This window comes from Oncorhynchus mykiss, chromosome 6, assembly GCF_057628025.1.
Source record: "Oncorhynchus mykiss isolate SJ-2025 chromosome 6, ASM5762802v1, whole genome shotgun sequence".
Classification (NCBI taxonomy): domain Eukaryota; kingdom Metazoa; phylum Chordata; class Actinopteri; order Salmoniformes; family Salmonidae; genus Oncorhynchus; species Oncorhynchus mykiss.
Window position 1 is genome coordinate 82,270,001 of NC_143027.1, and position 26,603 is coordinate 82,296,603.

At 45.2% G+C, this 26,603-nt stretch overlaps 1 protein-coding gene across 2 annotated transcripts in view; it reads right to left on the reverse strand.

The window, feature by feature from the left end:
• Positions 1-956: 956 nt before the first annotated feature.
• LOC149983130 (uncharacterized) overlaps positions 957-26,603 on the reverse strand; it is a 32,729-nt gene continuing 7,082 nt past the window's right edge. Inside the window, exons 2-8 of one of the 2 annotated variants that reach the window (XM_090239113.1) lie at positions 18,775-18,945; positions 17,544-17,666; positions 6,407-6,511; positions 6,057-6,155; positions 5,495-5,824; positions 5,154-5,246; positions 957-5,076 (exon numbers count right to left, since the gene is read on the reverse strand). In XM_090239113.1, the coding sequence (XP_090095239.1) occupies positions 3,373-5,076; positions 5,154-5,246; positions 5,495-5,824; positions 6,057-6,155; positions 6,407-6,511; positions 17,544-17,666; positions 18,775-18,945 (2,625 nt within the window). In that variant the 3' untranslated portion in view covers positions 957-3,372. Of the gene's footprint in view, positions 5,077-5,153; positions 5,247-5,494; positions 5,825-6,056; positions 6,156-6,406; positions 6,512-17,543; positions 17,697-18,774; positions 18,946-26,603 lie in introns of both variants that reach the window. The other variant, XM_090239112.1, reaches the window with a different exon arrangement.

Genomic DNA, 26,603 nt, shown 5'->3' on the forward strand with positions numbered 1-26,603 from the left:
AAACAAGATTTCATAGCCTTAAAAGCCCCTTTAAAACAAAATGGATGCCCTAACGGTCTAATACAACGGTCCTTCAATACCACTTAGCTTCTAAGTCTTAGTCTGTTTTAGCACATAGCAACACCTAGGACTGCATTTCAGTGTGATACAAATGATCTGGTCTCTGCCTAAAGAGAGATCTAAAGAAGAGAGGAGATCAGTCAGGAAGTGGCTAGTTCCTGTGTGCCCTATTTATAAGCCAAGTGAACGGGGCTGCTTTCAAGAGCACAGGGGCTAGGTGAGAGTAGATACAACATAACATTACTGGGGCTAGGTGAGACTAGATACAACACAACATTACTGGGGCTAGGTGAGAGTAGATACAACACAACATTACTGGGGCTAGGTGAGAGTAGATACAACATAACATTACTGGGGCTAGGTGAGAGTAGATACAACACAACATTACTGGGGCTAGGTGAGGGTAGATACAACACAACATTACTGGGGCTAGGTGAGAGTAGATACAACACAACATTACTGGGGCTAGGTGAGAGTAGATACAACACAACATTACTGGAGCTAGGTGAGGGTAGATACAACACAACATTACTGGGGCTAGGTGTAAGTAGATACAACACAACATTACTGGGGCTAGGTGAGGGTAGATACAACACAACATTACTGGGGCTAGGTGAGAGTAGATACAACACAACATTACTGGGGCTAGGTGAGGGTAGATACAACACAACATTACTGGGGCTAGGTGAGGGTAGATACAACACAACATGACTGGGGCTAGGTGAGGGTAGATACAACACAACATTACTGGGGCTAGGTGTGAGTAGATACAGTGCCTTGTGAAAGTATTCGGCCCCCTTGAACTTTGCGACCTTTTGCCACATTTCAGGCTTCAAACATAAAGATATACAATTTTATTTTTTTGTGAAGAATCAACAACAAGTGGGACACAATCATGAAGTGGAACGACATTTATTGGATATTTTAAACTTTTTAACAAATCAAAAACTGAAAAATTGGGCGTGCAAAATTATTCGGCCCCTTAAGTTAATACTTTGTAGCGCCACCTTTTGCTGCGATTACAGCTGTAAGTCGCTTGGGGTATGTCTCTATCAGTTTTGCACATCGAGAGACTGACATTTTTTTCCATTCCTCCTTGCAAAACAGCTCGAGCTCAGTGAGGTTGGATGGAGAGCATTTGTGAACAGCAGTTTTCAGTTCTTTCCACAGATTCTCGATTGGATTCAGGTCTGGACTTTGACTCGGCCATTCTAACACCTGGATATGTTTATTTTTGAACCATTCCATTGTAGATTTTGCTTTATGTTTTGGATCATTGTCTTGTTGGAAGACAAATCTCCGTCCCAGTCTCAGGTCTTTTGCAGACTCCATCAGGTTTTCTTCCAGAATGGTCCTGTATTTGGCTCGATCCATCTTCCCATCAATTTTAACCATCTTCCCTGTCCCTGCTGAAGAAAAGCAGGCCCAAACCATGATGCTGCCACCACCATATTTGACAGTGGGGATGGTGTGTTCAGCTGTGTTGCTTTTACGCCAAACATAACGTTTTGCATTGTTGCCAAAAAGTTCAATTTTGGTTTCATCTGACCAGAGCACCTTCTTCCACATGTTTGGTGTGTCTCCCAGGTGGCTTGTGGCAAACTTTAAACAACACTTTTTATGGATATCTTTAAGAAATGGCTTTCTTCTTGCCACTCTTCCATAAAGGCCAGATTTGTGCAATATCCGACTGATTGTTGTCCTATGGACAGTCTCCCACCTCAGCTGTAGATCTCTGCAGTTCATCCAGAGTGATCATGGGCCTCTTGGCTGCATCTCTGATCAGTCTTCTCCTTGTATGAGCTGAAAGTTTAGAGGGACGGCCAGGTCTTGGTAGATTTGCAGTGGTCTGATACTCCTTCCATTTCAATATTATCGCTTGCACAGTGCTCCTTGGGATGTTTAAAGCTTGGGAAATCTTTTTGTATCCAAATCCGGCTTTAAACTTCTTCACAACAGTATCTCGGACCTGCCTGGTGTGTTCCTTGTTCTTCATGATGCTCTCTGCGCTTTTAACGGACCTCTGAGACTATCACAGTGCAGGTGCATTTATACGGAGACTTGATTACACACAGGTGGATTGTATTTATCATCATTAGTCATTTAGGTCAACATTGGATCATTCAGAGATCCTCACTGAACTTCTGGAGAGAGTTTGCTGCACTGAAAGTAAAGGGGCTGAATAATTTTGCCGCCCAATTTTTCAGTTTTTGATTTGTTAAAAAAGTTTTAAATATCCAATAAATGTTGTTCCACTTCATGATTGTGTCCCACTTGTTGTTGATTCTTCACAAAAAAATACAGTTTTATATCTTTATGTTTGAAGCCTGAAATGTGGCAAAAGGTCGCAAAGTTCAAGGGGGCCGAATACTTTCGCAAGGCACTGTACATAAACACAACCCACCTCATACATGATTACTACAACTACATAAACACAACCCACCTCATACATGATTACTACAACTACATAAACACAACCCACCTCATACATGATTACTACAACTACATAAACATGATTACTACAACTACATAAACACAACCCACCTCATACATGATTACTACAACTACATAACCACAACCCACCTCATACATGATTACTACAACTACATAAACATGATTACTACAACTACATAAACATGATTACTACAACTACATAAACATGATTACTACAACTACATAAACATGATTACTACAACTACATAAACATGATTACTACAACTACATAAACATGATTACTACAACTACATAAACATGATTACTACAACTACATAAACATGATTACTACAACTACATAAACATGATTACTACAACTACATAAACATGATTACTACAACTACATAAACATGATTACTACAACTACATAAACATGATTACTTCAAATGTCATCATGGTTTGATTGGCAAGGATTACAGAGGAAACCAATCTGTATCCATTCAAAACGTGGATTACAAAAAGTTGCAGGCTCTTCCGACATCCCCTAAGACTTAGGTCATTTTGAAGCATCCTTAAACGTATCATTAAAAAGTTTGATCGGGGGTTGTAAGTATTCAAGTAAATATCCTTGGGAAAGTGATGATGATCAATGTGGAATGTAAAAATACATTTTTAAGTACAAAAAGTACAATCAACCTCCATTTGCAGGAGAAAAGTGAAAGTTGAAAAAATTGCACTTAGCTAAATCTCAGCAGAACACTTGCATAAATATGCTGCATAGTCAGCCAGAATAAGAAAACACCTGTCGTCCTTCCAAGCTACTACTTTCCATCACCCTTAATCAATACATTTTCCCTACTTCTCCTTCATATTTAACAATCACCAGCTGTTTCTCTTGGCAGTATTCTCAGAATGTTTTGAGTCTTTTATACGCTTGGCCTGCCTGAGGAACTGGTCTGCTTTCCTCAGCTTCTCCATGGCTCTGGCTAGCAGCTCCTCCGGCGACCTGTCCTCCAGGCTATTGCCCCCCGCTAGGGCCGAGTTCTGCCCAACCTCGGTGCTCCCTTTGGGGACGACGCTCCCCAGGAGCTCCTCTGTATTTTCCAGCTTCAGGGCCACTTCATTTTCAAGATCTGTTAAGTTTTGAGGACCCACGGTGGCCTTTGTCACGGCCACGTCTGTGATTGGCTGTTTAATGTTTTCACCCAATGAGGCCTCAGAGAGGAGATCCCCCAAAGAGGTGGACATGAGCTTGGCTAAGGGTTTGAAGGGGATGGGGGGACAATGGGAGGCCTGACTGACCCTCACCTGGAGGAAGGTGGAGTGTAGGCCAGAGTGATTGTCCTGGGGGGTCTGGGTCGTAGAAGGGCAGTCCTCCACAGTGCTGGGTCCCAAGCTGCCGGGGGTTTCCGTGTCTCCGTCTTGACTCTCATCCATCAGCGCGTCCAGGCCAGCTTGGCTGCCCATTAGGGCAGCGGTGGAGGCTGCCAAAGTGTCCCTGCTCTCTGACCAATCTTCATCGACATCGATGTCCGAGTGTTGGCCGCTGTCGACTGACTTTTCCTCTTCACGCTCATTCTTCTTTTCCGGGGAGAGGTGGCAGGACACGGGGCTGGAGCAGGAGCTGTCTGGCTCAGGGTCACTCAGAGAGAGAACTACGACTGGGAACTCAGACATAGTCTCAACGACCACAGGAACTTTCAGGTCCTCTGTTTCTTCAGTCGGACTGGTTGTGGTCACCACGGCTGGTGTTGGTGAAGTGATAGAGTTGAGTTTCTCTCCTGGTGTGGTGGTGATGATGATGTTCTTGGTTTTGTCTGTCGCTTGGTTCTTAGGCTCGCTTAGGTGGACGTCTTGAGCCACCACCACTGCTTTGGGAGGAGGGAGGACGACAGGCTTCTTCTTTGTGGGAGGTCCGGGAGGGCCAGGGCTCTTTTTGATTGGCTCCGGTGTCTGAACTGACGGCGTTACTGTGAGTTGGGAAGACTTCATTGTCTGAGGTTCTTCATTGGGGGATATATCCACTCCACCACTAGGGGCAGACTCTTGTTCTTGAGCCATGGGCTTGGCAACTTTCTGCGTCTCTTCTTCTATGGTGGTGGTGGTGGTGACCTCTGTGTGGTCAGTCACAGAGGTTTCAACTTTGACCTCTAGTGGGGTCATGGGTGTTGTAAGCTGAGAGGAAGGAGACTCCTCCTCATCCTCAGCCCCCTCAAGGATACTGCTTTGTTGAACGTCAGATGCAATCGTTTCAGAACCCTCTTCCTCCTTCTCCTCTACTTCATCCTCTTCACCTTTCTTCCTCATCCCACTAGCCTCCTCTGTACTCTCCTGCACGGCTGTCTGAGTGGGCTTCTTGTCTTTGGATGGTGGGGTGGGCGGCCTGTGTTCCTGGCTGGATTGAGAGGCCTCGGCCAGGTTGTCTGTGGAGCCGCCGATTGGTTTGCCGGGATGGGTGGGCGGTGGTGCTGACTCGAAGCCCTGCTCTGGGCTGCCCTCAGGGCTGGTGTTCCTGGGGGGTTGGTCTCCGGCTGGAGCAGTGGGCTTGGCCTCTTTGGAGGGTGGCATGGGCGTCTTCAGGACCTTGGAATCAAATCAAATGTTATTTACTTAACATCTTTACATGGAAAGAAGAGGGTAAAACAACAAATGATAAGCACCTTTTTCTCAGGGCTGGTCTCCCCAGGTGGTTGGTTCTCGGCAGACACTGTGGGCTTGGCCTCTTTGGAGGGCGGCATAGGAGGCTTCAGGACCTGGACAAATGAATAACAATGTTTGTGTGTGCGTGTGTTCACCACAGACGTGTGTGTGGATGCGTTTGTACATGCGTACCACAGGAGGTTGGTGGCATCTTAATTGGGGAGGACGGGCTCTGGAGTGGAATGACTGGAATAGTATCAAATATAGCCATTATTATGAGCCGTCCTCCCCTCAGCAGCCTCCACTGATATGCATGTGCATGTGAAACAGAATATGTACTATAATGTTTTAAAAATGCAACCTTTTTCTCTGGGCTTCTGTCAGTGCTAGTCTCATCAGGGAGTTGGTCCCCTGCAGAAGCAGCAGCCGTCTCGGCCTCTTTGGAGGGCGGCATGGGGGGCTTCAGGACCTTCTGGGGACTGGGCTCCGTTTCAGATGGCAGACCTTCGTCAGGGCTCTGGGTGGTCTGACACTCCTCTGGGGCCTCGCTGGGTTTGGATGTGGGGGGCATCACAGACTTTTTGGGAGTCTCAGTGGTGTCTGTGGTGATCTGGTGTGTCCCGTTGGGGATGCTGGCATCCACCACGTCCAGGTCATGCCGGAGAATGCCGTCTGATGAGACGTTGGCAACCTGGAAGATGAGGGGAGGGGTTTAACAGACATCTTATTCCAATGAATTCTATAAACACATAGTACAACATGATGCATTTAGCAGCATCACACACTAGCACTAAGCACTATGTTGCAGATAACACACACACACGCACACACACACACACACACACACACACACACACACACACACACACACACACACACACACACACACACACACACACACACACACACAGACACACACACACCTCTTTCATGTGTATCCTGGTCGGTGGTCTTCTGTTACGGTTTCCTTTCGGCCTTGTGCGTGTTGCGTGCTCCAACTGACTGGTCTCATCTACCTTCACCTGGGACAAAACAAAAAGGAATGGTTTGATATTGGAGCACTGGAACACGAGTGTCGAACACCACTGGTTTCTAGGGGTTCCAAACATGTCTTGTTCCTGGGATTGTAATAAAGATAGTGCTTATACTAACCTGGTCCTAGATCCTGTTTGGAATGAGTTGGCAAGACAACACAAACCGATCTGGGACCAGGCTATGCGTATACCACACTGGTTACGAAACATGCTTTTCAGCATTAAGGAAAACACTTCACCTCGTCAAATATCTTATTCTTTGCTCTGTTGATGCCATCACTAAAGGCCTTAATCCAAGCCTCCTTCTCCTCCAGGTTCTGAGCCTGGAACTTGACATCATGGACCTGGGAACCAGGAGAACACAGAGCTTAGAACATTAGAACAAAGGCACAGAACCTGGAGAGCTGTCAATCATTCCTTAATTACTATTAAACCTAGAATGAAAAGAAAACACTGTCACTAACCAAGGTGCTGTAATCAAACAGCAAACGCCAAAGAATGTATGTTAATTGTGCCATTTAGTTCTCCGCCTAAACAACTTGGATTCCACCACTGACGTAATAATTAGAAACAGGGAATTATGAATACATTGCTGAGTGCCAACCTTAGAATAGCGCTGGATATAACTACATAATCCAATACTACACAATTCCTATCAAACATTTTCAACAGAGAATTCTTGCTGTCAAATAAATGTCAAAACCAGGAAAGAGGAAAAAAACAGATCGACAAAACCACTGTTCAAAACTAGGGCCAGAATGGAGAATAGAATTTAGATTAAGGATCATAAAGGTCTGAATCTACAAAACCACTGTTCAAAACTAGGGCCAGAGTGGAGAATAGAATTTAGATTAAGGATCATAAAGGTCTGAATCTACAAAACCACTGTTCAAAACTAGGGCCAGAGTGAAGAATAGAATTTAGATTAAGGATCATAAAGGTCTGAATCTACAAAACCACTGTTCAAAACTAGGGCCAGAATGGAGAATAGAATTTAGATTAAGGATCATAAAGGTCTGAATCTACAAAACCACTGTTCAAAACTAGGGCCAGAATGGAGAATAGAATTTAGATTAAGGATCAGAAAGGTCTGAATCTACAAAACCACTGTTCAAAACTAGGGCCAGGAAGGAGAATAGAATTTAGATTAAGGATCAGAAAGGTCTGAATCTACAAAACCACTGTACAAAACTAGGGCCAGAGTGAAGAATAGAATTTAGATTAAGGATCAGAAAGGTCTGAATCTACAAAACCACTGTTCAAAACTAGGGCCAGAATGGAGAATAGAATTTAGATTAAGGATCAGAAAGGTCTGAATCTACAAAACCACTGTTCAAAACTAGGGCCAGGAAGGAGAATAGAATTTAGATTAAGGATCAGAAAGGTCTGAATCTACAAAACCACTGTACAAAACAGTCCCACAGTGGAGTTAAGAAACTAGGGCCAGTATGGAGAATAGAATTGAGATTACGTACCAGAAAGGGCTGAATCTAATAAACCACTGTACAAAACTGTGGAGTTAAGAAACTAGGGCCAGGGTGGAGAATAGAATTGAGATTACGTACCAGAAAGGGCTGAATCTAAGAAACCACTGTACAAAACTGCGGAGTTAAGAAACTAGGGCCAGGGTGGAGAATAGAATAGAAAATAATCAAATAAGTAAGAATAGGACAGAAAGGACATACATTCTATTCTATTCAGAGCACTGAGTACAACAGATTAGAGCGAGAAACTAAAAGCTCTGCCTCGGTGGCAGTTCTGGGACATGCACTGGCTGAACTAGTCTGAAGACCATCTTTGTTCCTTTTGACATACCTTCTACTGAGGCCAAGCCAGAGAGCTAAACAGGGTTACCAGGGAGGGAGTGCAGGGGCATCCAAGTAGCTCTTAACATCCTGGTCAAACCCTCTCTGTCCATTCACACTGAATGACAACAGCGCCAACTCAAAACTACAATATTGTATCTTTAGAAGCTAAACTACAAATAGCTTTTAAAGCGCCATAAAACAGCTGTGTAAATGCAATGCATCACAGAACATGCAAATATCCACAGCTTTGAGCAGAAATGATGACAAATGTTTTACATAGACGTTTCTTTGTTAGTGTTTGTGGACTTTGGAGTCTGTATTACAGGGGTGTCTGTTGTGAATGTTAAATAGGTTTCTACTTTCTACGGGCCAAAAGCTGACTGTTGTTCCATCCAGACCTGGGTTCAACTACTATTTGAAATATTTAAAATAATTTGAGCCGTTTGAGTCGGCCTGGTGCAGAGTGCCAGGTGGGAAGGGTTTGCTCTTCACTATTGGTTCCATGGCAACAGGCAATGGAACCAAGCACATATCAAATATTTGAAAGTATTTCAAATAGAATTTGAACCCAGGTCTGGTTCCATCCGCTCAGCATTGAGCTCTCTGCTGTTTCAGGTGACCCGGCGACCAGACAGAGACCGAAATAAAAGTTGGCAAACCAAATGCGTGGAAAGCCCTTTGGTTTGTCTTGAGAGTGCTAGGGCCAGCACAACCAACTGCTTACTTCACACAATTCTCCCTGATAAAAACCTCCTCCCTAAAGAAACCAAAACCAAACAGGAAACTAGAGTGCACAAAAACAATAAGTAGGTTGCATCCTGGAATATGTTGATTTAAGAAATACACAAATACTAAAGTGTCTCCCGGGACAGTGTGGGTGTGTGTATGTATGTGTGTGTGTGTGTGTATGTATGTGTGTCTGTGTGTGTGTGTGTGTGTGTGTGTGTGTGTGTGTGTGTGTGTGTGTGTGTGTGTGTGTGTGTGTGTGTGTGTGTGTGTGTGTGTGTGTGTGTGTGTGTGGTGGTGGGGGGGGGGGGCGGTGGCAGTGGGACAAATATTTCGCACCATAACAACAAATGCGTCGAACCACAGCAAGCATTATTAACGCGTCTCCTTAGTTTCATTATCTTCAGGGTTCCCCACTGACTAAATCTTCCAGCGACATAATGAAAGTTCACAGATGTTTACTTTTGTTCCTCTTTGTTTGTTTTTGTAAAAACTTTATTTATACAGCCTATTGTTCAAGTGGTGTGCTTGGTGTTCATGAAGGAGGTGTGGCATCCGGTGTCTTGCTAGGGCCCAGTATATGTAAGACCCGTGTAGTGATGCTTAACAACGTCTATCTAGCCTCCAAAACCAACCCCAGCAGAATTACATGTAGACGTTCTCTATTGTCTGGTGCAGTGTGGGACTTTCTCTATTTTTGTCATGTACTGTCATGTTGTGTCTTGTCTCTGTCCTTTCCCTTCACCCTGTCTCCCTCTGCTGGTCGTTGTTAGGTTACCTTTTCTCCCCCGCTTTCCCCCAGCTGTTCCTTGTCTCCTCTTGACTACCTCGTCACCCCTTCTCCCACCTGTTCCCCTTTTCCCTCTGATTAGGTCCCTATATCTCTTTCTGTTTTTGTTCCTGTCCTTGTCGGATTCTTGTTTGTTGTGTTTCATGCCTGAACCAGACTGTCGTCATGTTTGCTGTAACCATGTCTTGTCCTGTCGGAATCTGCCGGTCCGTCTGAGCCTACCTATGTTTGGTAATTAAAGAAGCTCTGTTTAAGTTAATTCGCTTTTGGGTCCTCATTCACGCACCGTAACAGAAGAATCCGACCAAGAATGGACCCAGCGACTTCGGATCCTCTCCACTCAGCCGTCGGGATCCAGGGAGCGATGCTAGGCAGACACGAGCAGGAAGTGTCTGCTGCTCGACATGCCGTTGAGACCCTGGCCACCCAAGTCTCCAACCTCACAGAACAGGTTCACCATCTCCGCCTCGATCCACCGGCCACTTCCAGGGCTTTCGAATCTCCGGAGCCCAGAATCAATAACCCGCCGTGTTACTCTGGGGAGCCCACTGAATGCCGCTCGTTCCTCACCCAGTGTGATATTGTGTTTTCTCTCCAGCCCAACACTTACTCCAGGAGCACTGCTCGTGTCGCCTACGTCATATCTCTCCTTATTGGACGGGCTCGTGAGTGGGGCACGGCAATCTGGGAGGCAAGGGCTGAGTGTACTAACCAGTATCAGGACTTTAAGGAGGAGATGATACGGGTTTTTGATCGATCTGTTTTTGGGGAGGAGGCTTCCAGGGCCCTGTCTTCCCTATGTCAAGGTAATCGATCCATAACAGACTACTCTATTGAGTTTCGCACTCTTGCTGCCTCCAGTGGCTGGAACGAGCCGGCCTTGCTCGCTCGTCTTCTGGAGGGTCTCCGCGCAGAGGTAAAGGATGAGATTCTCTCCCGGGAGGTTCCTTCCAGCGTGGATTCCTTGATTGAACTCGCTATTCGCATTGAGCGACGGGTTGATCTTCGTCACCGAGCTCGTGGAAAGGAGCTCGCGCTCTCCGTCGCCCCCCTCTCCGCATCACTACCATCTTCCTCTGCCGGCTCGGGTGCTGAGCCCATGCAGCTGGGAGGTATCCGCATCTCGACTAAGGAGAGGGAACGGAGAATCACCAACCGCCTCTGTCTCTATTGCGGTTCCGCTGGTCATTTTGTCACTTCATGTCCAGTAAAAGGCCAGAGCTCGTCAGTAAGCGGAGGGCTACTGGTGAGCGCTACTACTCCTGTCTCTCCTTCAAGATCCTGCACTACCTTGTCGGTCCATCTACGCTGGACCGGTTCGTCAGCTTCCTGCAGTGCCTTAATAGACTCTGGGGCGGAGGGCTGTTTTATGGACGAGACCTGGGCTCGGGAACATGACATTCCTCTCAGACAGTTAAAGGAGCCCACGGCCTTGTTCGCCCTGGATGGTAGTCCTCTCCCCAGGATTCAGCGTGAGACGCTACCTTTAACCCTCACTGTTTCTGGTAATCATAGTGAAACCATTTCTTTTTTAATTTTTCGTTCACCTTTTACACCTGTTGTTTTGGGCCATCCCTGGCTAGTTTGTCATAATCCTTCCATTAATTGGTCTAGTAATTCTATCCTCTCCTGGAACGTCTCTTGTCATGTGAAATGTTTAATGTCTGCTATCCCTCCTGTTTCCTCTGTCTCTTCTTCACAGGAGGAGCCTGGTGATTTGACAGGGGTGCCGGAGGAATATCACGATCTGCGCACGGTGTTCAGTCGGTCCAGGGCCACCTCTCTTCCTCCACACCGGTCGTATGATTGTAGTATTGATCTCCTTCCGGGAACCACCCCCCCCGGGGTAGACTATACTCTCTGTCGGCTCCCGAACGTAAGGCTCTCGAAGATTATTTGTCTGTAGCTCTTGACGCCGGTACCATAGTCCCCTCCTCCTCTCCCGCCGGAGCGGGGGTTTTTTTTGTCAAGAAGAAGGACGGGTCTCTGCGCCCCTGCATAGATTATCGAGGGCTGAATGACATAACAGTGAAGAATCGTTATCCGCTTCCTCTTATGTCTTCAGCCTTCGAGATCCTGCAGGGAGCCAGGTTTTTCACTAAGTTGGACCTTCGTAACGCTTACCATCTCGTGCGCATCAGGGAGGGGGACGAGTGGAAGACGGCGTTTAACACTCCGTTAGGGCACTTTGAATACCGGGTTCTTCCTTTCGGCCTCGCTAACGCTCCAGCTGTCTTTCAGGCATTAGTCAATGATGTCCTGAGAGACATGCTGAACATCTTTGTTTTCGTTTACCTTGACGATATCCTGATTTTTTCACCGTCACTCCAGATTCATGTTCAGCACGTTCGACGTGTCCTCCAGCGCCTTTTAGAGAATTGTCTTTTTGTGAAGGCTGAGAAGTGCACTTTTCATGCCTCCTCCGTCACATTTCTCGGTTCTGTTATTTCCGCTGAAGGCATTAAGATGGATCCCGCTAAGGTCCAAGCTGTCATTGATTGGCCCGTCCCTAAGTCACGCGTCGAGCTGCAGCGCTTTCTCGGCTTCGCGAACTTCTATCGTCGTTTCATCCGTAATTTCGGTCAGGTGGCAGCTCCTCTCACAGCCCTTACTTCTGTCAAGACGTGCTTTAAGTGGTCCGTTTCCGCCCAGGGAGCTTTTGATCTCCTCAAGAATCGTTTTACATCCGCTCCTATCCTTGTTACACCTGACGTCTCTAGACAGTTCGTTGTCGAGGTTGACGCGTCAGAGGTGGGCGTGGGAGCCATTCTTTCTCAGCGCTCCCTCTCTGACGACAAGGTCCACCCATGCGCGTATTTTTCTCATCGCCTGTCGCCGTCGGAACGTAACTATGATGTGGGTAACCGCGAACTGCTCGCCATCCGGTTAGCCCTAGGCGAATGGCGACAGTGGTTGGAGGGGGCGACCGTTCCTTTTGTCGTTTGGACTGACCATAGGAACCTTGAGTACATCCGTTCTGCCAAACGACTTAATGCGCGTCAGGCGCGTTGGGCGCTGTTTTTCGCTCGTTTCGAGTTCGTGATTTCTTATCGTCCGGGCTCTAAGAACACCAAGCCTGATGCTTTGTCTCGTCTCTTCAGTTCTTCAGTAGCCTCCACTGACCCCGAGGGGATTCTCCCTGAGGGGCGTGTTGTCGGGTTGACTGTCTGGGGAATTGAGAGGCAGGTAAAACAAGCGCTCACTCACACTCCGTCGCCGCGCGCTTGTCCTAGGAACCTTCTTTTCGTTCCCGTTCCTACTCGTCTGGCCGTTCTTCAGTGGGCTCACTCTGCCAAGTTAGCCGGCCACCCTGGCGTTCGGGGTACGCTTGCTTCCATTCGCCAGCGTTTTTGGTGGCCCACCCGGGAGCATGACACGCGTCGTTTCGTGGCTGCTTGTTCGGTCTGCGCGCAGACTAAGTCCGGTAACTCTCCTCCTGCCGGCCGTCTCAGGCCGCTTCCTATTCCCTCTCGACCGTGGTCTCACATCGCCTTAGATTTTGTCACCGGACTGCCTTCGTCAGCGGGGAAGACTGTTATTCTTACGGTTGTCGATAGGTTCTCTAAGGCGGCTCATTTCATTCCCCTTGCTAAGCTTCCTTCTGCTAAAGAGACGGCACAAATCATCATCGAGAATGTTTTCAGAATTCATGGCCTTCCGTCAGACGTCGTTTCGGACAGAGGTCCGCAATTCACGTCTCAATTTTGGAGGGAGTTTTGCCGTTTGATTGGGGCTTCAGTCAGTCTCTCTTCCGGCTTTCATCCCCAGTCTAACGGTCAAGCAGAACGGGCCAATCAGACTATTGGTCGCATCTTACGCAGTCTTTCTTTTCGCAACCCTGCGTCTTGGTCAGAACAGCTCCCCTGGGCAGAATACGCCCACAACTCGCTTCCTTCGTCTGCGACCGGGCTATCTCCTTTTCAGAGTAGCCTCGGGTACCAGCCTCCGCTGTTCTCATCTCAGTTCGCCGAGTCCAGCGTCCCCTCCGCTCAGGCTTTTGTCCAACGTTGCGAGCGCACCTGGAAGAGGGTCAGGTCTGCACTTTGCCGTTATAGGACGCAGACTGTGAGGGCTGCTAATAAGCGTAGAACTAAGAGTCCTAGATATTGTCGCGGTCAGAGAGTTTGGCTCTCCACTCAGAACCTTCCCCTTAAGACGGCTTCTCGCAAGTTGACCCCGCGGTTCATTGGTCCGTTCCGTATTTCTCGGGTCATTAATCCCGTCGCAGTTCGACTTCTTCTTCCGCGATACCTTCGTCGCGTCCACCCGGTCTTCCATGTCTCCTGCATCAAGCCCGTCCTTTGCGCCCCCGCTCGTCTTCCCCCCCCCCCCCCCATCCTTGTCGAGGGCGCACCCATCTACAGGGTCCGTAGAATTTTGGACATGCGTCCTCGGGGCCGTGGTCACCAGTACCTCGTTGATTGGGAGGGGTACGGTCCTGAGGAGAGGAGTTGGGTTCCCTCTCGGGACGTGCTGGACCGTGCGCTGATCGAGGATTTCCTCCGTTGCCGCCAGGTTTCCTCCTCGAGTGCGCCAGGAGGCGCTCGGTGAGTGGGGGGGTACTGTCATGTACTGTCATGTTGTGTCTTGTCTCTGTCCTTTCCCTTCACCCTGTCTCCCTCTGCTGGTCGTTGTTAGGTTACCTTTTCTCCCCCGCTTTCCCCCAGCTGTTCCTTGTCTCCTCTTGACTACCTCGTCACCCCTTCTCCCACCTGTTCCCCTTTTCCCTCTGATTAGGTCCCTATATCTCTTTCTGTTTTTGTTCCTGTCCTTGTCGGATTCTTGTTTGTTGTGTTTCATGCCTGAACCAGACTGTCGTCATGTTTGCTGTAACCATGTCTTGTCCTGTCGGAATCTGCCGGTCCGTCTGAGCCTACCTATGTTTGGTAATTAAAGAAGCTCTGTTTAAGTTAATTCGCTTTTGGGTCCTCATTCACGCACCGTAACAATTTTATCAAGTTTATTATGTTTGTTTGCACCCTGCTGACATTTTTGAGTGCATGTCAGATATATTCATACTACATACAGACCAACATAGCCTCCTGACTCTAGGAAGTGTGTCAAAACCCAGTTTAAATCCCAGTACCAGAGTCAGAACCACAGAGAACCTGACGTGTTCAGTGTTTAATGGGAGTGTACAGGCCAGCATATAGTTCAACTCCAAAAGTCTTTCCAAGCTGTTGAGGGCTGCTGCATTAAAATAAAGCTGTGGGCTAAGCAGTCTGACTCACACTCCTCTCCTGCCTGGTCACTGTATTTAGGACAGGGGAAAAAGTGACACACACACACACACACACACACACACACAGACCCCCCTTCCTCTGACATCTGCTCAAGTTGTGGCGTTGGCCAGTCTCCTCATTTGTTAGTAATACATTCTATTTCACCACTTTGGAATCTTCCACATTTCTTGAGACTTTTTCCACTGTCCTTGATCTGGGCCAAGGGGACCTCAGCTCCACCTGCACACATTCATACAGTCCTAAATGCTTTCAATATGAAATAGGCCCTCCTGTATCAGTCCATCCATTCCCTCTTGTATCAGTCCATCCATTCCCTCCTGTATCAGTCCATCCATTCCCTCCTGCATCAGTCCATCCATTCCCTCCTGCATCAGTCCATCCATTCCCTCCTGCATCAGTCCATCCATTCCCTCTTGTATCAGTCCATCCATTCCCTCCTGTATCAGTCCATCCATTCCCTCCTGTATCAGTCCATCCATTCCCTCCTGTATCAGTCCATCCATTCCCTCCTGTATCAGTCCATCCATTCCCTCCTGCATCAGTCCATCCATTCCCTCTTGTATCAGTCCATCCATTCCCTCCTGTATCAGTCCATCCATTCCCTCCTGTATCAGTCCATCCATTCCCTTACCATCTGAAATCTCCAACTTCTCAAATTCAGGGGTTATGATGAAGAGTGACCCAGAACTGTGTGTGTGTGTGTGCATGTGTGTTAATGTGTGTGTGTATCTCATAATCACACAGTCAGTAACACATAGGAGGGACTGGGGCTTTAACCTATAGGAGGGACTGGGGCTTTAACCTATAGGAGGGACTGGGGCTTTAACCCATAGGAGGGACAGGAGCTTTACCCCGATAGCTGGGACTGGGGCTTTAACCCAGAGGAGGGACTGGGGCTTTAACCCATAGGAGGGACTGGGGCTTTAAAGTATAGGAAGGACTGGGGCTTTAACCCATAGGAGGGACTGGGGCTTTAAAGTATAGGAAGGACTGGGGCTTTAACCCATTGGAGGGACTGGGGCTTTAACCCATAGGAGGGACTGGGGCTTTAACTTATAGGAGGGACAGGAGCTTTACCCCGATAGCTGGGACTGGGGCTTTAACCCATAGGAGGGACTGGGGCTTTAACCCAGAGGAGGGACTGGGGCTTTAACCCAGAGGAGGGACTGGGGCTTTAACCCATAGGAGGGACTGGGGCTTTAACCCATAACAGATGCTGGATCTGATCCATTTCCTCTGGTGATGAAGAGTTGAGGCCTACATACCAACCAGGTCTGGTTTAGCAATACACCCCTGTCATCGCTCATGGATTTCGACTGTAGTAAGCACAAGGTTGGGGTCAATTCCATTTCAATTTAGTCTCATTACTTTTGTATTGTGGACAATTGGAATGAAGTAGGATTTTCCGTTTACTTCCTGAATTTAAATGGAATTGACCTGAACCCTGCTGTTTAGCATGTTTGCCTTGAAACCAGGCAGGCAGGCAGACAGACAGACAGACAGAGACAGACAGACAGACAGACAGACAGACAGACAGACAGACAGACAGACAGACAGACTCTTCAAAGACAACCTCTTCTATGGCCGGCCTGTTAGCATACTGCATCCACCTCTGTGAAGCCTCAAGGCCTTGAAAGCCCATAATTACACTCTCTGGCCGCGTTGATAATCACTGAGCAGTGGTGCCACACTGCAGTCTCAGAGAGAGAAAGACCAAACCTGCTGACTTCAAGGGTAAGAGCTTGTCACCTTTCCAAGCGAGAAAATTGTTTTTAAAGTTTTTAAACTTTAACATTTCAGAATCTACAGTTTAGTGTCTAAAGTTTAGTTGAGTGAATTAGCACAAAGCTTTATACACACTGAAGACAAGCTGGAGACTAACTAAGATATTGAATGAAGGGTCTTAGTTATATGATACTTTAGTCCAGACCAGTTTGTCAGTTTCTTTCATACCATGGAGCAGCAAGCTTTGGACCAACTCTGACCTGGAACACCTACTGATTTTTTTCTATTTCACCTCCACTCCCACTTTTCAGAGGTCAACTTGACCTCTTGAATTAAAACAATCACTTGAGAATTGACTAAATCTCTGTGAGCTGACTATCTGACTGACCGGTCAGCATTCTTCCATGGGCCAGCGCCGGTCTACAGATTGGAGGTTGAGAAACACGTTGCCAGGACGACTGACAGTCCAACTCATTTCCCAGATCGCTCTCCTTTGTGTCCGTTAAGAAATAGCTCAAGACAAGCCTTGCTGATGATGACATCACTATGTGACAGCATCTGTCTTCTGAGTTTCAACCATAGAATGTGAGTCAGTAGAACAGACATTTCCATTCAAATTGACATTTGGAATGTTTGAATAATTGATGCATTGCACATGTATGAGGAGCTTTGTCCGTTTGATCAATTTCTCATTCTATGGTTTTCTCATCACAGGCCAACATTACATATGGCTGTTTCATTTACAGTAATGCTCCTGACATAAATGAACCTCTGGGAGTAGACCTGGGTTTTAGCTGTGCTTGATTGAGCTTTCCTGGTACAATGGAAACAATGGAACATTCCCAAAAGTGCAATCCCCGCTCATCTGGCAATCCTGGGTTTCAAATATTATTTGTTTTCTTTCAAAAACGTTAAGAGTTTGATCAAAAACTAGTCTTGGTTTTGATCAAACTCTTAACGTTTTTGAAAGAAAACAAATAATATTTGAAACCCAGGTTTGTCAAGCAAACAGACAGACCTTTTGATTCAGAGATTCAGAGACATGTCTCTCTGCTCGCTTACAAGGTTGTGAAATAGTGCTCACCTTATTCCCTGATTTGGCCGCTCGTATCAACACCAGTCTATTCTTCTTCGTGAAGGCGCTCCTCAACTCGTGACACTTATCGTAGTTTTCCAGGTCCACTTTCTCCAAGTAGGTCGCAAGGTCCTGCACCAAACAGGCAGAACGTTGTTTACTCTAAAGGGCAAATTGCACCTTTAATTAACTGACGTTCTATTCCAGAAGAACGTGTGTGTGTTTAATGTTTATAAATCTGCCAGGTGGAAATTGAAGGACTACTGAGTGTTTATGGAAATAGTTATTAAAAGTGAAAGAGAACAGTACATCATCTGACAGACATGCATACAATGCATTGATACAGGATATCATCTGACAGACATGCATAAAATGCATCGATACAGGATATCATCTGACAGACATGCATAAAATGCATTGATATAGGATATCATCTGACAGACATGCATACAATGCATTGATACAGGATATAATCTGACAGACATGCATAAAATGCATTGATACAGGCTATAATCTGACAGACATGCATAAAATGCATTGATACAGGATATAATCTGACAGACATGCATAAAATGCATTGATACAGGATATCATCTGACAGACATGCATAAAATGCATTGATACAGGCTATAATCTGACAGACATGCATAAAATGCATTGATACAGGATATCATCTGACAGACATGCATAAAATGCATTGATACAGGCTATAATCTGACAGACATGCATAAAATGCATTGATACAGGATATCATCTGACAGACATGCAATAAAATGCATTGATACAGGATATCATAATGAATGTAGTAACATCACAACATTCATTTCAGCAATTGTAGCTTTATGTTTAATATTATTATTATTTTCACTTGTGTCCTGCAGAGTTGGGGTCAATTCTATTCCAATTCCAATACTATTTTTCTAATTGCCTTTCAATAATTATTCTAGGACTGTCTGGGAGTGTTCTGAGTGAGTAGGGGAAAACTGAAAAATTGCTGTTATTGGCAGTGAGGTTTGGAACTCTCCTTCTTATTGGTCTATTAACTCATTTACCACCTGGTGATGTCACCGGGCAGGCCAAGACTCCATCCCAACTAAACAGGCTGATATTTCAGGCGGTCTTTTCAAACAGTCATTATCATAATTTCACAGTATTATTCCAACCTCATAGTGTGTAAATATATCTTAAACACAGGGACATCTGCACTGGGCCTTTAATAGTTTATAGAAATGTAGCGTACCTCATTCTCGTACACCACAAGCTCCGTCCTCTCCACCTGGATGTAGCGGTCCTTATAGCTGGCCAGGAATCTGCCTGAGGCCTTTTTCACCCAACCGGCCTTCCATGTGGACATGGTCTCTTTGGACCTGGTGGGGTCCTCGTTGGGCCTGGTGGGGTCCTCTTTCACTTCCTGGGAGGACAACAGCGGAAGGAAATCAGAGTCGCACACAGCAAACTTACACTCGAGGCTATGTCTCAATACTCTTTCCTCCTTCCCTTCATCATCACTTACAGGTGAGTGAGAGGGCAAAGTGTGTTTCCATTATGTAGGCTATGGTTATAGTATTTCCTGTATGGTATGGTCTGTTCATAATATCAGTGGTTGTTTAGGAAAAGAGACACGGAGGGAGAGCTAGTCATAAGGATTGGAACGTGGCCTAATTAAACCTAAAATGTGTCTAGTAAGTATTAGAGCATGTTTCTCTTCATACTCTTGCTACATTTCTTGTGCTGTGTCTGGCTCAAAACGAAGTGACTTTGTATGAGTTTTGTAAACGCCTGAAACCTGACTTCTCAATAGGCCCCGCTGTGGCACTGCAGAGAGCTGTGACACTCAGTAAGTCCAAGGGCACTGCAAGCTGTAGGAGAACTGACACTATAGTGGTTAATGATGACACTTGAGGCATGTGCAGCTAAGTTAACACCGACAACTCTTATTTAGTAACAGTTAATTACATTTTTACACTCCCGCTACCTCTTCCTCCTCTGCTGCTCTGTTTCTCACCTCAGAAAAACACTTATTTCTAGGCAGTTCGCTCTTTTCTCTCTCTGCTCTCAGGTGTTTTTTCTTAGTATCACATTTCAGCTTAGTATCAGTTTCCTATTCTGTACACTGAGGTCACGTAAGGAGGCCATCTTTTGTCTTTCTGTCTACATTGAGTGGAGCATGTGTACTACATCAAATGACATTACTTGATTTGGGTAAAGATACACTTAAATTAAAAAACAGCACCATACAAATCAACATGCAGAAAGTAGGTATAAAGTATTGTAAAAGTAGTAAACTTCTTCCAAGCGGCTGAAAGAAAAACATCCCCATAATAAAATATTATTTATTTACATCTCAAAACATTTGAAGTTAGGAACTGAAATACAAAAGTGAAATGATCAAATCACAAGGGGTTCTTTGAGTTGTGTTATTCGGAAAAGACTTCCCAGGGTCCGGTTTCCCAAAAGCATGTTACGTAGAGGTCGACCGATTAATCGGAATGGCCGATTAATTAAGGCCGATTTCAAGTTTTCATAACAATCGGAAATTGGTATGTTTGGACACCGACTTGGCTGATTATTATTATTATTTTTTACACCTTTATGTAACTAGGCAAGACAGTTAAGAACACATTCTTATTTTCAATGATGACCTAGGAACAGTGGGTTAACTGCCTTGTTCAGGGGCAGAACGACAGATTTTTACCTTGTCAGCTCTGGGATTCAATCTTGCAACCTTACGGTTAACTAGTCCAACGCTCTAACCACCTGACTCACGAGGAGCCCGCCTGTTACGCGAATGCAGTAAGAAGCCAAGGTAAGTTGCTAGCTAGCATTAAACTTATCTTATAAAAAACAATTAGTCAATCAATCATAATCACTAGTTAACTACACATGGTTAATGATATTACTAGTTTATCTAGTGTGTCCTGCGTTGCATATTAATTGATGCGGTGCGCATTCGCGAAAAAGAACTGTCGTTGCTCCAACGTGTACCTAACCATAAACATCAATGCCTTTCTTAAAATCAATACACAAGTATATATTTTTAAACCTGCATATTTAGTTAATATTGCCTGCTAACATGAATTTATTTTAACTAGGGAAAATGTGTCACTTCTCTTGCAACATAGTCAGGGTATATGCAGCATTTGGGCTGCCAGGCTCGTTGCAAACTGTATGAAGACTATTTCTTCCTAACAAAGACAGCCAAACGGGAGGATGATTTAACAAAAGCGCATTTGCGAAAAAAAGCACAATCGTTGCACGACTGTACCTGACCATAAACATCAATGCCTTTCTTAAAATCAATACACAGAAGTATATATTTTTAAACCTGCATATTTAGCGTAAAGAAATCCAGGATAGCAGGCAATATTAACCAGGTGAAATTGTGTCACTTCTCTTGCGTTCATTGCACACAGAGTCAGGGTATATGCAACCGTTTGGGCCGCCTGGCTTGTTGCAAACTAATTTGCCAGAATTTTACGTAATTATGACATAACATTGAAGGTTGTGCAATGTAACAGCAATATGTAGACTTATGGATGACACCCGTTAGATAAAATACGGTTCCGTATTTCACTGAAAGAATAAACGTTTGGTTTTCGAGACGATAGTTTCCGGACTCGACCATATTAATGACCTAAGGCTCGTATTTCTGTGTGTTATTATGTTATAATTAAGGCAGACTCTATTTTCTGTATACATCAATGATGTTGCTCTTTTTTTTTGTGTGTGAATTTTTTACCCCTTTTTCTCCCCAATTTCGTGCTATGCAATTGTTGTAGTAGCTACTATCTTGTCTCATTGCTACAACTCCCGTACAGGCTCAGGAGAGACGAAGGCTGAATGTCATGCATCCTCCGATACACAACCCAACCAGCCATACTGCTTCTTAACACAGCGTGCATCCAACCCGGACCAATGTGCCGGAAGCTACACCGTGCACCTAGCTCGCACCCATGGCCCGCCACAGGAGTCGCTGGTGCGCGATGAGGCAAGGAGATCCCTACCGACCAATCCCTCCCTAACCCGGACAACGCTAGGCCAATTGTGCGTCGCCCCACGGACCTCCCGGTCGCGGCCGGTTACGACAGAGCCTGGGCGCGAACCCAGGGACTCTGATGGCACAGCTGGCGCTGCAGTACAGCGCCCTTGACCACTGCGCCACCCGGGAGGCCAATGATGTTGCTTTTGCTGCTGGTGATTCTCTGATCCACCTCTACGCAGACGACACCATTCTATATACTTCTGGCCCTTCCTTGGACACTGTGTTAACTAACCTCCAGCCGAGCTTCAATGCCATACAACTCTCCTTCCGTGGCCTCCAAATGCTCTTAAACGCAAATAAAACTAAATGCATGCTATTCAAACGATCACTGCCCGCACCTACCCGCCCGTCCAGCATCACTACTCTGGACGACTCTGACTTAGAATATGTGGACAACTACAAATACCTTTGTGTCTGGTTAGACTGTAAACTCTCCTTCCAGACTCACATTAAGCATCTCCAATCCAAAATGAAATCTAGAATCGGCTTCCTATATCGCAACAAAGCGACAAAGCGAGTGAAGCAAATCCTTCACTCATGCTGCCAAACATACCCTCGTAAAACTGACCATCCTACCGATCCTCGACTTCGGTGATGTCATCTATAAAATAGCCCACAACACTCTACTCAACAAACTGGATGCAGTCTATCACAGTGCCATCCGTTTTGTCACCAAAGCCCCATACACTACCCACCATTGTGACCTGTACACTCTCGTTGGTTGGCCCTCGCATCATACTCCATGCCAAATCCATTGGCTACAGGTTATCTACAAGTCTCTGCTACGTAAAGCCTGGCCTTATCTCAGCTCACTGGTCACCATAGCAGCACCCACTCGTAGCACGCGCTCCAGCAGATATATCTCACTGGTCACCCCCAAAGCCAATTCCTCCTTTGGCCGCCTTTCCTTCCAGTTCTCTGCTGCCAATGACTGAAACGAATTACAAAAATCTCTGAAGCTGGAGACTCACATCTCCCTCACTAGCTTTAAGCACCAGCTGTCAGAGCAGCTCACAGATCACTGCACCTGTACATAGCCCATCTGTAAACAGCCTACCTACCTCATCCCCATACTGGTATTTATTTATTTATCTTGCTCCTTTGCACCCCAGTATCTCTACCTGCACATTCATCTTCTGCCAATCTACCATTCCAGTGTTTAATTGCTATATTGTAATTACTTCGCTACCATGGCCTATTTATTTCCTTAACTTACCTTTTTTGCACTCACTGTATATAGACTTTTTGTTTTCTTTTGTTCTACTGTATTATTGACTGTATGTTTTGTTTATTCCATGTGTAACTCTGTGTTGTATGTGTCGAATTGCTATGCTTTATCTTGGCCAGGTCGCAGTTGCAAATGAGAACTTGTTCTCAACTAGCCTACCTGGTTAAATAAAGGTGAAATAAAAATTAAATAAAAAAGTATATGATTTGATAGAGCAGTCTGACTGAGCGATGGTAGGCAGCAGCAGGCTCGTAAGCATTCATTCAAACAGCACTTTTGTGCGTTTTGCCAGCAGCTCTTCGCCGTGCTTCAAGTATTGTGCTGTTTATGACTTCAAGCCTATCAACTCCCGAGATTAGGCTGGTGTAACCGATGTGAAATGGCTAGCTAGTTTGAAACGCGCTACTACCGTTTCAAACGTCACTCGCTCTGAGACTTGGAGTAGTTGTTCCCCTTGCTCTGCAAGGGCCGCGGCTTTTGTGGAGCGATGGGTAATGCTGCTTCGAGGGTGGCTGTTCTCGATGTGTTCCTGGTTTGAGCCCAGGTAGGAGCGAGGAGAGGGACAGAAGCTATACTGTTACACTGGCAATACTAAAGTGCCTATAAGAACATCCAATAGTCAAAGGTATATGAAATACAAATCGTATAGAGAGAAATAGTCCTATAATTCCTATAATAACTACAACCTAAAACTTCTTACCTGGGAATATTTAAGACTCATGTTAAAAGGAACCACCAGCTTTCATATGTTCTCATGTTCTGAGCAAGGAACTTCAACTTTAGCTTTCTTACATGGCACATATTGCACTTTTACTTTCTTTTCCAAAACTTTGTTTTTGCATCATGAACATGTTTCATTATTTATTTGAGGCTAAATTGATTTTATTGATGTATTCCATTAAGTTAAAATAAGTGTTCATTCAGTATTGTTGTAATTGTCATTATTACAAATAAATGTAAAAAATCTGCCGAATAATCGGTATCGGCTTTTTTTGGTCCTCCAATAATCGGTATAGGTATCGGCGTTGAAAAATCATAGTCGGTCGACCTCTAATCTTAAGGCTAAGTTCATCGTTAGAACCTTCGTAGGAGAATCATTAAATCTTCGAGCTGATCCCAAAAGCATCGTTATTAATGTTGTACTTGAAAAAAACTCTCGCAATCTAATGCCTGCCTCAGAGCAGCTAAGATGCCTTTTTCCCTCCTGTGTCACTTTATACACAGAAGATCCCTGCTAAACATAGAATCACATGGTTTATCCGCCTCTCTATGACCGCTGATAACTTCAGAACAAAGTTGACTACAAATACAAAGTTGCCAATATATAAATATGTGGTTTTCGATGATGAGTTTATAGGATAGCTAGCAACTTGTAAAAAATGACTCATTCGTATAAGTCAGTAGTATTTTAATAGTATGTAAAAAATTATGTTTATGACTGTTGCCGTTTTAGTTAATTCAATGATAATTATTAGGTGGAAGTCGCTAGCTACAGTATAGCCTAGCTTTTAGCTAGCTAGCAAACTAGCTGCTCTGTAAGATAGCTTGACTTGCCAGAAAATTATGGAAACAAGTTGAGGAAAAAGTAACTAAACATGTTTTATTATCAACTGAAACAATATGTTTCTCCTGTCTTGAATGAAAAGGTCATATTTTGCAATCTCCCAAAATAAATGTGATCTCTGCCGAGAGACTAGGCTCTCCTCCATCTTGTCTTGCATTGGTTGTGAAACCCTATGCTCTCCGTCCAGTAGCAGAAAGAGCTTGCATGAAGCGCAATGAAATACGTCACAATGTAAATGGGGCATCAGTATCGACAAATGCCTCAACAACGCACTTAGCAAACGTTCTCTCTGATTGGTGTTTTGGGAAACGTATGTTACATCTTCAGCCATTGTAGGAAATATTCAATGTTAAAACACTTGTAAGCCTAAGTTCCATCACTATCGGGAAACTGGACAGATCTGAAGCAGAATGCCAGGGTTCTGTTCATAAGGGCACACAACAAAAATGTTGTAAAATGTTTTGCTAGGTATTCCATCCGTTTCATTCTGTTTTCTTCCATTTCTTGCTTAATGAACACCACCCTGTTGTTATATGGAGCTGTCCATACGTGGAGATACCAGTCCAGACCAGGGTATTGAGACCTGAGAAAGCTGACTACAGTTCCAGAGGATTACTGTAGAGTAGCTGTAGCACAATGCTTTCTATCACAATGCTTTTCTATGCTACTCAGTTACTACAAAACATAGTATGAAACTTCCAGCACTGAATAAGACTGGATTGCGTTTGTAATATTAACCAATGAAGAAACAACAACGTAAAACTAAAGCTCACAGCACTATCTACCTCAAACTCCTTTAGGAGACACTGCGCAGTGACTGGTCCTCATTTATTACAGAATAAAACACAAACAACTGCAGGTGCCTGTCTAAAACTCCCAGGCACTCCGAATCTATTGGAGGAAATTCCACAGGATGTCTTTTTAAAGGGTCATCGAGCTGTTTTTCCACTTTCACTGCGACAGCACTGGGAAGAGTGGCTCCGCTTTGCACACAGAGGAAAGGTACAGCTGTGAGGAGAGGAAAGGCCTAGAGAGAGAGGGGGAGTGACACAGAGAGGTTAAAGGAGTTAGAAAGAGATGAAGGGAGAAGGTTAGAGGTGATAGAGGAATGAAAGAGGAAGAGAGAGAGAAAGAGGAAGGGAAATACAGAGAAGTGGAGAGAGAGGGAGAGAGAAAGAGAGAAGGAAAGAGAGAGAAAAAGAGAGACAGATAAAAGGCAGTCATTGGTCTTCCACAGTGCATTGTCCAGAAAACAGAAACATGAGAGAGAGGGGACATGGCATGCATCGCTGTCTCTAAGTGAAAGAGGAAAGCACTGATTGGCCTTTGTCTCTCTGACACACACACACACACACACACACACACTGAAGGCCAGGCCAGTGGAAAGTGGAACACATCACAGTGTACTGTACAATGCCTGACAGTACAGCTCACCCCTGCCAATAATGCTGGGTGTGGTGCTGGATACATCTACACTGTTAGAAAAAGGGTTCCAAAATTATTCTTCAGCTGTCCTCATAGGAGAACCCTTTTTGCTTCCAGGTCAAACTATTTTGGGTTTCATGTAGAACCTTCTCTGTAAAGGGTTCTATATGGAACTCAAGGGGATTCTTCCTAGAACCAAAAAGGGTTCTTCAAAGGGTTATCCACTGAGGGAAGCCGAAGAACCATTTTAGGTTCTAGATAGCACCTTTTTTTCTCAGAGTGTACATTATAGAAGAGATATTTTGCACTACAGCAGCTGGCTTGACTCTGTGTCTTCCATTGTGCAGCTTAACATTGGCTAGCATAGTTAGCTAAAGTGAGGGAATGCTGTTAGGTGCAACATTTTAATGGACTCACGTCATACAACATTGTGGCATGTGGCAACATTAGCCATGTTGGCTAGTTAACCAAACTCAACATGCTGGTAAAAGTGCAACAGTCTCTGTTTCCTTGATTGTACAGTTATCATTGTGGCAAGTGGCAACATTAGCCATGTTGGCTAGTTATCCCAACTGAGCTTACTGGTTGGAAGCTCACAGAGCTCTGTGGTGTCGGCCATTGTTGCAAGCAACTTTAGCAGTGTTAGCTAGTTAGCCAAGCTGAACATGCCAGAAGGTGTAACAGTTCCAAACATGGATCTGCTTTTAGCTTTACCACATATCGACTCCCACAGGAAGAGATGCTTGGTTAATCAGTGGACATCCCAAAATGACATCTGATAATGACTGTCGTATGCTAGCATGTAATGAC